This window comes from Misgurnus anguillicaudatus, chromosome 5, assembly GCF_027580225.2.
Source record: "Misgurnus anguillicaudatus chromosome 5, ASM2758022v2, whole genome shotgun sequence".
Classification (NCBI taxonomy): Eukaryota; Metazoa; Chordata; class Actinopteri; order Cypriniformes; family Cobitidae; genus Misgurnus; species Misgurnus anguillicaudatus.
In genome coordinates this window covers 5,635,420-5,646,174 of record NC_073341.2, presented here as the reverse complement: position 1 = coordinate 5,646,174, position 10,755 = coordinate 5,635,420, and the positions used below count along the sequence as shown (strand labels likewise).

Here is a 10,755-nt window from a genome sequence, read left to right as displayed (position 1 = left end):
TCAAAATACCATATAGATAATTTATTATAGCATGTTAAAATTGCCACTTTGTAGGTGTGTGAGATTAAGGGGTGGTATTATCCCCTTCTGACATCACAAGGGGAGCCAAATTTCAATTACCTATTTTTTTACAGAGAATGGTTTACCAAAACTAAGTTACTGGGTTGATCTTTTTCACATTTTCTAGGTTGATAGATGCACTGGGGACCCAAATATAGCAGTAAAATATGAAAAAGTCAGATTTGAAATGTCCCCTTTAAAACAAAAGATAAGTCAGACAGGAAGAAATGGAACCTTGAAGGTCTTTTGGGAACAACAGGAAAAGGGGTTAAAGATACTCATTACGCTGTTGGAATATCTGAAGAATATGTGGATGTATTATAGTTTTTTTTTATTTTATTTTTTATATTATTAATTATAAAGTAGATAATTTCCATGCTGCATTCTCCGATACAGTAGGTGGCGGCAGCACCTGAAAAGTCATGGTTGCAATCCGCCAATAAGGAAGAAGAACGGGAACGTCAGCGGTGTCGTTTGCTTCTGCATCGATAGACGGCGCTAATGTCTTTAATTCTTTTACACGTGGCCTGCTGATGAAGTAGAGAAGAAGCAGACTTCCGGTCAGACGACGCTGGAACTGACTCGGGATCAGCTTCGGTGTGTCACCTTGCCTTTACGAGCATTAATGTGATTTAACTGCAGCTGATTCAGTGACAGATTCAAGAGTTTCACCTTCAACGCGGATCATGGCGTCGGCCACGAAAATCATCCAGAGACTGAGGAACTTTGTGTCCGGGGTTAGAAACGATGCATTTATCTCAGTGTGATAGAAACACGCTTTATATCTCTCTACTGTTTCACATACATACTGACATTTACTGTTGTTGTTTGTTACAGCAAGATCTCCAGTCGAAACTACAACTGCGCTACACTGAAATCTCAAAGAGGTGCTGATGTTTGGCTGATGTTTGCATGTCTAAATATTATTATGACGTGCCTAACTTACATTTACATTTAATGATGTTCGGATTTATACGTGTGTATTTTATTAAACCTACGGTTTTATTTGTTGTTATACCACGGGTCTGTTGAATGCTGCATTCTGATTGGCTGAGAAATGTTCTATGGGTGTTGATTATTTTTCTGTAAACCGCACACCTAATTTTTCAAATGTCTTAAAAATAGGCACCAGAGCAATGTTTGTGGTAACCGTGGTATAAGCGGAATAATTGACTCCGGTCCTTTGAATTATTTGAAAATAATGCACACCTGCGGTGTAACGGCACTCCGCTTCGCGTCGTGCCGCATTACCACCTTGGTGTGCATTATTTTCTTATAATTCAATGGCCCGTCGTCAATTATTCCTTACCTATATGCTTTCATCTTCATAACTAGCTGCAGGCTTCGCTCAGATGTCATTTATTCAAAAACTGTAAGGCAGTGATCTATAAACCACACGTAGATAGTTAAGCAGTAGTGTTTGAACTCTAACTAATTAGTTAAAAAGTTGTTTGGGTCACTTAAACAAGAAGCAGTATTTAAACTTAAGAATGCAGAAAGGTAGATGTTTAGGATCAGGGTTGAAGACGGTGTAGCTCTAAGCACACCTGACAGGTCAAATGATGGCCTTTTTTAAGGAGTATGTTGTCGTGCCAACTGCCTGTATTTTACTGAATTCAGTGTATGATAAATGTAGTTACTTCATGATGTCTAATGCAGTAAATAACCTATTAAGAACATTAAATAGTGGTGTTATTTCATTGATGTAGGACTCAACCACCACCCAAACTTCCTGTTGGACCCAGTCATAAATTTGCAAATAACTACTACTGTCAGAGAGATGGACGCAGAGAGTCTGTCCCTCCAACAGTGATCATGTCTTCTCAGAAGGCCCTAACAGCTGGAAGGTTGGTTGCTTGATGCTAGTTGTATATAAAATAATATTGTGTACTGCGTTACAGCAGAGCCACTTACAATAGTAGTACACAAATTCTTTTAAACAAGACATATCATAAAAATCTGAATTTTTCCATGTTTAAGTGCTATAATTGGGTCCTCCGGGCTTCTATCAACCTTGAAAATTAAAAAAGATTAACCCAGTAACTTAGTTTTGGTAAACCATTCTCTGCACGCAAGTGAAAACACAGGTAATTGAAGTTTGGCTCCCCTTGTGATGTCAGAAGGGGTTCTTATTATAATAATAGCACCACTATCCCACCATGGCACTGCCATTTAGTGCAGAGATCAGCTCATTTGAATTTTAAAGGACACATTTTTGCTCACACCTACAAAGTGGCAATGCTATAATAAATTATCTATATGGTATTTGGAGCTAGAACTTCAGATATGTACTCTGGGGACACCAAAGATTTATTTTACGTCTTTAAAAAGTCTTGTGAAATGTCCCCTTGAATAACATTTGCCATGTTAGAGACTGAGAATACACACAGTCCAGTGGTCTCCAACATGTTGCCCACATGGAATCTGTTTAAATATTTATTTATTACATATTTTAAACAATGATAAAACATATCAGCAAGTAAAATAAAAAGGTTTTGAGTAGGTTCAAAACGTAGCTCTTTAGTAGATTGTTTTATCCGTTGTGGTAGACCTGGCTAGAATCTCTATTTATGTAGTCTATACAGCACACATTTTGTATCATTTCTGCACTTACACTTAAAATGAGTGAACTCTGCGTACAGTATTAGATTATATGATTTCAGTAAACATATGCCTGGAAGATGTGGAGTATACATTTTTGTCAGTAAATAATTGTATCTGTTCACAGCGATGCTTCTGGAAAACTGAAAGGTCCGGTTGTGCCTGGACGCCAGCTGAAGGAACTTCCACTAAGTGTTGACTAGATTTTGTGTTAAGATGTTGTTAATAGATTTACTGAATTTAAAACTTAATAAACAATGTGTATATATATAAAAAAAATAATTCTGTGTTCTAATCGTTCCAGTGAAAATAGAGAAATGGTTCTGTGTGCCATGGTCAGTATTTTAAATTGCACTCTCAAATGCTTGATTCTGATTGGCCAGTCGCAACATTCCAGAGTATGTTATTCCAAGATAAACGCCTGAAACTAAACACACATGGTAACCTGGATGCTGCTACACAAACAATAAATATAAATGTCTTTTAATAACATATATGACGTTATATTTACAATGATTAAACCAAAGTTCATGACATTTGAACGTCTTATCTTAAACCCAAAAGTAAACAAGTTTTTCAACGATCACAAGTCTGCATTCAATAAAAATGAGCAAATAAAATATTTCGAACCAATATTTAATATTCCTTACTTTACTGATAAGGTAAATAGTCGTGCAATAAGCCAGATAATGTACCGGCAGCCGCTTGTTATTGTTAAAAAAATAGGCTCCTTTAGTGTGATACTAGATCCCCTACTTCGCGTCGGGCCCTGATCACACTGTCACATTTCTGCAATAACAACCTGCTGATGCCTATACATTATCTTTTAACTAGAATCAGTCAAATTCATAAAAGGGCGGTTTCCCGGATATGGCTTATCCTAGTCCCAAACTAAAACCATGTTTGAGCTGCATTCATTTCAAAACGCCTTGCACTGACATATCATAACATATATCAGTGCCAATGTTTTGTCTCAAGATGCACACCAGTATTGTTTTTTTAAGGTATGTTTGTAAAAACTACTTAAATGTCCTAATATAACTAAGGCCTAGTCGTGGATTAGTCTAAACCCTGTCTGGGAAACCGCCCCAAAATGTTTCATCATGACGCTCACATCAAACTCAATACTGTTCTGAATAATGTTGTCAAATGCTTTGGTGACTCTTATTAAGGATAAAGTTGGCATAGGATGGGTGCCTGGATAATTTTAGACCAATTGCACTGGCTGGTGTGTTATTGAAAGTTCTGGAAAGTATTTTATTACATCATTATGGGGCAGTTTCCCGGGCGGGGCTTATACACTCTAAAAACAAACGGTGCTAAATTGCACTAAAAGTGGTTCACTGGCTCGTAATCATAGGGGACCATTTTAAGTGCTATATAGAACCATATCTGGTGCTATAGTGGTGCTATTTCAACCCCATATGGTTCTTCATAGGTGCTATATAGCACTAAAATGGTTCCTCTATGATTACGAGCTTTTATATGGAAACCATTTTTTTCCAGACTAAAATGCATGTCTGAGCTGCCTTCATTTAAAAACTAAATTTTAAAATATATCATATAATATATATTGGTGAGATTGCTTTGTCTCAAGATGCACACCAGTATTGTTTTTTTTTGTGTGTGTGTGTGTGTCTAAACATGGTACTGACTTGTGTATATATGCATTGAAAGATGTTGAAATGTACAGATGTCAAATCTCCTCTGTTGAAAGGCTGAATGTGACCCTGGACCACAAAAGCAGTCATAAGGGTAAATTTTTTGAAATTGAGATTTATGCATAATCTGAATGCTTAATAAATAAGCTTTTCATTGATGTATGGTTTGTTAGGATAGGACAATATTTAGAAAATCTGGAATCCGAGGGTGCAAAAGAATCTAAATATTGAAAAAAATCGCCTTTAAAGTTGTCAAAGTAAAGTCCTTAGCAACACAATACTAATGATAAATATATTTTAATAAATTTACAAAATATCGGTAACACTTTATTATAATGTTCATTAATTAACATTAGTTAACTACATTAGTTAACATGATGAACTGCACTTGTGCAGCATTTATTAATCTTTATTAATGTTAATTTCAACAATTACTAATACTTTATTAAAATTTGGTTAACGTTATAACTAACGTTAACCAAATTTTAATAAAGTATTAGCGGAGTTAACTAATCAGTGTTGGGCAAGTTACTTCCAAAGTGTAATACATTATATATTACAAATTACTGTCATTTGAAAGTAATTAGTTACATTACAATATTACTGTCTCTGAACTGTAATGAGTTACACTACTTTTGCGTTACTTTTGAGTTACTTTCATCAAAAGAACAGAAGTATGACTAGGCATTATAAAATGTTAAAATGTAGTTTGTTGCTGCTTATAAATCTAGAAGTTATGTGTTGGCCCTCGAGCTTTGAATAGACAAAGTGAAGACTTATGGCAAAATACAGTAACAATCACTGTCAGAATCAAAAACATAGACAAATGATCTGGTAAAAGTCTGGTAAATTATGGTACACATACCAAACACAATAGAGCCCACTATAATGCAACCTATAGCTTAATAACATGGCAAGACACGCAACCTCTTTTCATTTCTATTCTTTAATTCACTTTTAATTCAGATTCACAGCACAAACCTGGCATGCACTGGGTTGACACAACTTATCAAAAAGTCCTATTGGAGGATTAACTTAGGCCTCAAGGAATACAGCTCATTTCAGTCCAATAGGATTACATGTAGGCTAACACATCATTGCTTAATAAAACAGACAAACAGAGGAGCACTGCTTTTTGCCAAACAATGAATAGGTTCCCATACAAAGGCTGGTAAAAACTTTAAACAGTGATGTTTAAATGTACTATTTAGAAAACCATGTTTAAGTCTTCACTAATGTTATGTTGTAGTTTAGGTTGCTGTTTGTATTAAAACTGTAGATACCATAGGGAATAGCCTAGCAATCTATTATGTATATGGACTGTAATCATAGCAAAGCTTACCATTGCTGGTGTGATATGGGTTTTACTGGCAACATTTCTAAAAGTCTCTTTACTTCTGAGGTTCAAGCAGCACAGGAGACCGATAGAAACTTTCTGTTGCTTACTTAGTGCTCTTATTCGCAAAATTATGCGTGTGCGGCGCTACCGGACCTGATTGCGACCACTTTAGTCAATGCTTATAATACAGCCGCGGACTTCCCAGATTCGGCTCTTTAAGAAACATCTCTATATTTGACGCGCACCGCGTCCAAATCGCATTTCAAATACAAAGTTAAAGAACATGTTGCATACAGCACATGGAAACAGACATACGCTGCGTCCCAAACCACCTACTTCCATACTATATAGTAGGTAAAGAGTGCGAGACGTAGTGCTTTTCGCCCACTATATGGAAGTATGCGGTTTGGGACGCAGCCATTTAACTTACACACAGCTTTTTCATGTGTGGATGCTGGTCGCGGCAATTGGTCAAAAATAAAAATTTAAAATAACACGGTCTAATTTTGAAATGCATTGTTGTAACGCGCTCGTTACTAAGACTGTAACGAGTAAAATATTACCAAAATTTTACGAGTAATGCGTTATATTACTGCGTTACAGCAAAAACTAATATATTACTGTAATATATTATATTTTGTAATGCGTTACTCCCAACACTGTAACTAATGCACCATGAACTAACATGAACAAACAATGAACAGCTTTATTTCTATTAACTAACATTAACAAAGATGAATAAATACTGTAACAAATGTATTGCTCATGGTTTGTTCATGTTAGTTAATACATTAACTAATGTTAAATCATGAACATTATAATAAAGTGTTACCAAAATATCTTCATGTAACATGATCTTTATTTAGTTTTTTTTTTTTTTTTAAACTTTAGTTTTGACCCATGCAATGTATTGTTGTCTATTGATACAAATGTACCTTTGCAACTTATCAGAAGGTGCGGTTCATTGTAACAAACAGAGGGTTTGTTGATACACCTGCTAGAAAATTTAGTTTAAACACAAAGAATTTAAATAATCTGTCTATATAAAGGTGTATGTTGTTTATATATCTGCCTATAATAGATAGATATCCACACATTCATCCATCCATGATCCTTCATCTAACCATCCTTGTATTATGCAACAATGCATATAAATAGCTTTTTTGAAAGGGCTGTACAATTAAGACAAAAAAAATCATAATTGTGAGTTATTTCCCCTGATATTGTATTAACATTTATCAAAATGCTAACAGTTATTTACATTGTTGATCTATGCTGAGGCTTAATTGTAACGGTGTGTTAACTAACCCTGCTGTGTAAAAAGTAGCTGTGTTACAATTAACCCCGTGTTAGTTTGTGTCCTGCTCACCTCATCTTTTTTTATGTGTTTAAGAGGCTGTATATTTATGATTGTTATTACCTCAATGAACCACCATATGTATGCAGATTGGGCTTTCTTTATATGTTTTATATTCTGTTGGTATTTAAAGCTGTTCTGATGTGCTTGTATTGTTTCTCTCAGGGTTTGAGTCTGTGTTCAAGTGGTGATCTGTCCTTCACAGTGCCTCTTGTTTTTCTGTTTCCTTCCATGTGAAATATTTCTTCCCAAATACAGCAGGTGCTGTTTTGGTTTCCCAGTTATTTGACTGTGGTTTGGCTGCTGGAGTTTAAGCAGGAACCTCAGCATGCCAGGCAGGTTTATAGTAGAAAAGTGATAGCTCACCCACAAATCAAAATCCTGTCATTATTCACTTATCCTCATGTTGTTTTAAACCTGTATGCATTTCTTTAGTCTGTTGAACACAAAAGAAGATTTTTAATAAATGATGGTAAGCACACAGTTAATAGTACACATTGACTTCCATAGTATTTGTTTTTCCTACTATAGAAGTCAATGGGTACCGTCGACTGTGTGTTTACCATCATTTATCACTGAACTATCGCTTCAAGGACCCACTGGGTAGCAGCAGTGGTGCACAGAAACAGAACTCGTTCAGCGTGATTTGTTAAAATGGCAATGGGCTTTTAGGGTATCCGTGCACAGGTTAAAATGGTGGTGCTGATGTTCCCCTTCGTCCTGCCTTCTGGGAACAACTGTGTGCTTGAGGGTTTGAGACACAATGTCTGTCATAATCTTTGAGAGAAGCTCTGCACTATCTCACTATTTGGCAGCTCATACAAATAGGTCAGTTTCTGTTTCTTTTCATGCCACGCCTCGGCTCTGTGGCCTTGGTCGCAACCAGAGTGGTGGTGTGCCTGATGATCACATAGGAGTGTTTCTACAAAAAAACAAAAGGGAATTTAAAGTTTTTCCAAAGGAAAGTACTACTACATGATTTAGACAAACATTTCATTTCTCAAACATTGCCTTACTGTTGGAGAAAGCAGATTGTTTACTTCAGTCACATCTGAGATGTTCCTGTCTGATGTGATCTACAAGAGTAAATAAACCACATGTGTGCCGGGGCCCGTTTCAGAAAGGTGGTTAAGTGAAAACTCTGAGTTTGTTAACCCTGAAATTAGGGAATCTCTGAGTTTTCTGTTTCATAAAGGGAGGTAGGTTAAACCTGAGACAGCGGGGTAAGTCAAGCCTGTTTCAAAAGGAGAGGTAACTTATACTCAGAGTCTGTTTCCGGAGTAACGTACTCTCTGAACCTAACCTGGTCGGGAGCAGGTTTTATCCTGTAAACTCAGAGATTCTTGTGGTCTCCTTCCCATTTTTAAAGGAGTAGTGGTGATTAATCTTGTTTGTTGCTTTAGTGCATTCATTCATTGTGCACATTTTTATCATATTGTACACTGTAAAAAAATTTTTTGCTGTCTTTAAGTTATAATTAAATTGCCAGTGCAAACCATTTTAACTTACGACTTTATATTTTTATATATTACACTAAACTTTCAACTAAAAAAATTAAAACAGTAAAATGAAATGACTTGTAAAGCCAATATGATATACTTAGGTCCATAGATCGTCTTAGTGACTAAAATGTCATGTACTTTTATAGAGAATCCTGTAGATTATGATGTTGCATTCCTTTGTAGAAAGTTAAATGTATGTCCCGAGAGGATTTTGAGACACCGAGTGGTTTTTGTCATATCCGCTTACATTTATGTGAGCGAAATTATTATTTTTTGCAGTCATTTTAGATATATAAATATCATTATATGACTAATATCAGTCTTTGTGGTGCTCTTACATTTATACAGTTGCGTTGATATTTCTTACGTATCTACTTGTCATTATCGCTGGTCTAGTGGTTAGTGCTATGTGTAATAGTTGGGCCAGACGTACCATCGGCGATCGGAGTTCGAATCCCGGCGGGGCGAATTTTTGTTTTATTCATGACAAACATTTGTAAAGTTCGTAGCCTTATATGACAAAGTATTATGCTTAATTTTATTTTAGCTGAGCTGCTGTCATCTTTTTGTCCATGGGATTGCATGTGCATGTAAATGAATATAATAACGTACAGTCCTCAGTTTATTTACTTCGGATATTTTAACCGTGATGAAAAATTAAATGTACGCATTTACTAGAGTAGCAATTTACAAAAACAACGCTTTTCTTTAAAACATATGCTCGTAGTTGCTGTACACTTGCAGTAACACTTTCAGTTTTAGTAGTAAAAATGATTAAGACCTCTTTGTCACGTGCTGTTGCCATGGTAAATCGTAATATCTGAGCTCCATTGATGATGGCTTTTCATTGTGGCTGTGCACGCGCTTAACTCAGAGTCAACCTACTCAGAGTCGATTGAACTAACTCAGATCAGCTTTTCTGTAACCGAAAACTCAGAGTTTACCATCTCAGAGTAAATCAACTCAGAGTTCAAGTTTAAACTCAGAGTTGGTTGAACCTCCTTATTGAAACGGGCCCCTGGACATAAAAGATTATAAGAGGTTAAAGGGGACCTACCATCATGTTTAATCAATATAGAAAATGTAAAAAAAGATCAACCCAGTAAACTAGTTTTGGTAAACCATTCTCTGCAAGCGTGTGAAAAAATAAGTAATTAAAATGTGGCTCCCCGTGTGATGCAGAGGTGTAAAGTACTTGAGTAAATGTACTTCGTTACTGCACTTAAGTATTTTTTGGGCTACTTTGTACTTGTACTGAGTATCAAAAATATAAGCAACTTTTACTCTCTACTCAATTACATTTTTGATTGGGTATTTGTACTCTTTACTCCACTACATTTGAAATGACACTTAACGTTACTCGCTACATTGTTTATTCGTCAAATAAAAACGAAACGAAAGTGTCAGAGAGTGATGATGGATAGAATCTGTGGTCGCGAGGTTACACGCACACACACAACTGAGGGACTTCATTGGCGCTACGCAGGGCAATCGTATGAAATCAAAGTACTGCGAGAGCGAATCAAATGCATATGGAGAAGTCTGGTCTCGCGGTATTTTGATGTCAAACACTGAATGGCTTGCGTTGAGCCACCGTAGCGGGACATCTGCGTGCTGCGTATGTCATAAACTGTAGAGAAAAGTTAGCGTCTTATCTGAGAGACGAGATAAAGAGCAAACATATGGATGCATATCACATTTGCTTCTGTCAAGGGACCCTTTGTTAAACTTGTGATGCTACAATCAAAACAAAAGTGATGCGCGATTGGGTCATCCCGCAACTTAAAGGCAAGCACAATGTTTTATATACTCTGATGCTACTTTATCAGCTAACCTAAGCTGGTAAGTTACATAACTTGATATAACTTACTATATAAGCCAAAATAAACCAGCGATGTCCTGTACTGATTGCTCAAGTAACTTAAGTCCATTATAAGATTGATAACAAGTGTACAATTTCACTGTCCTCAAATTTAACCAAGTATGCTGTAATGTATTTACTGTAAAGAGGGATGCATGACTAAATTTGCACTTAATGTGAGATAGTGGTGTTACGCACTACATGTGTTTACAATTAATCTTTCGAATGAACAACTTCCTGTTTTAAATATGCATTATCATATTTCTGTTAGTGTAATTTTAGTTTACTGGAATTTTTTAAATATTAAAATTATATCTTTTTATATCTTTAGGCCTATAAGAATATTTGGTAACACTTTACAATAAGGTTCATTA

General features: G+C 35.9%; 1 protein-coding gene across 1 annotated transcript; it reads left to right on the top strand.

Annotated features, from left to right (window-relative positions):
* Window positions 1-572: 572 nt before the first annotated feature.
* ndufa7 (NADH:ubiquinone oxidoreductase subunit A7) lies at window positions 573-2,943 on the top strand. Its single transcript, XM_055169084.2, has 4 exons — window positions 573-797; window positions 898-947; window positions 1,770-1,907; window positions 2,789-2,943. The coding sequence occupies exons 1-4, from the start codon at window positions 747-749 to the stop codon at window positions 2,862-2,864; spliced, it is 315 nt and encodes a 104-aa protein (XP_055025059.1). The 5' UTR covers window positions 573-746; the 3' UTR covers window positions 2,865-2,943.
* Window positions 2,944-10,755: the final 7,812 nt, after the last annotated feature.

Bases quoted from the DNA above. Each gene is read 5' to 3' on its own strand.
- ndufa7 (XM_055169084.2), top strand. From the start codon at position 747: ATGGCGTCGGCCACGAAAATCATCCAGAGACTGAGGAACTTTGTGTCC. The intron at 798-897 runs GTTAGAAACGAT...TGTTTGTTACAG, and splicing joins TGAGGAACTTTGTGTCCGGG to CAAGATCTCCAGTCGAAACT. The intron at 948-1,769 runs GTGCTGATGTTT...TCATTGATGTAG, and splicing joins TACACTGAAATCTCAAAGAG to GACTCAACCACCACCCAAAC.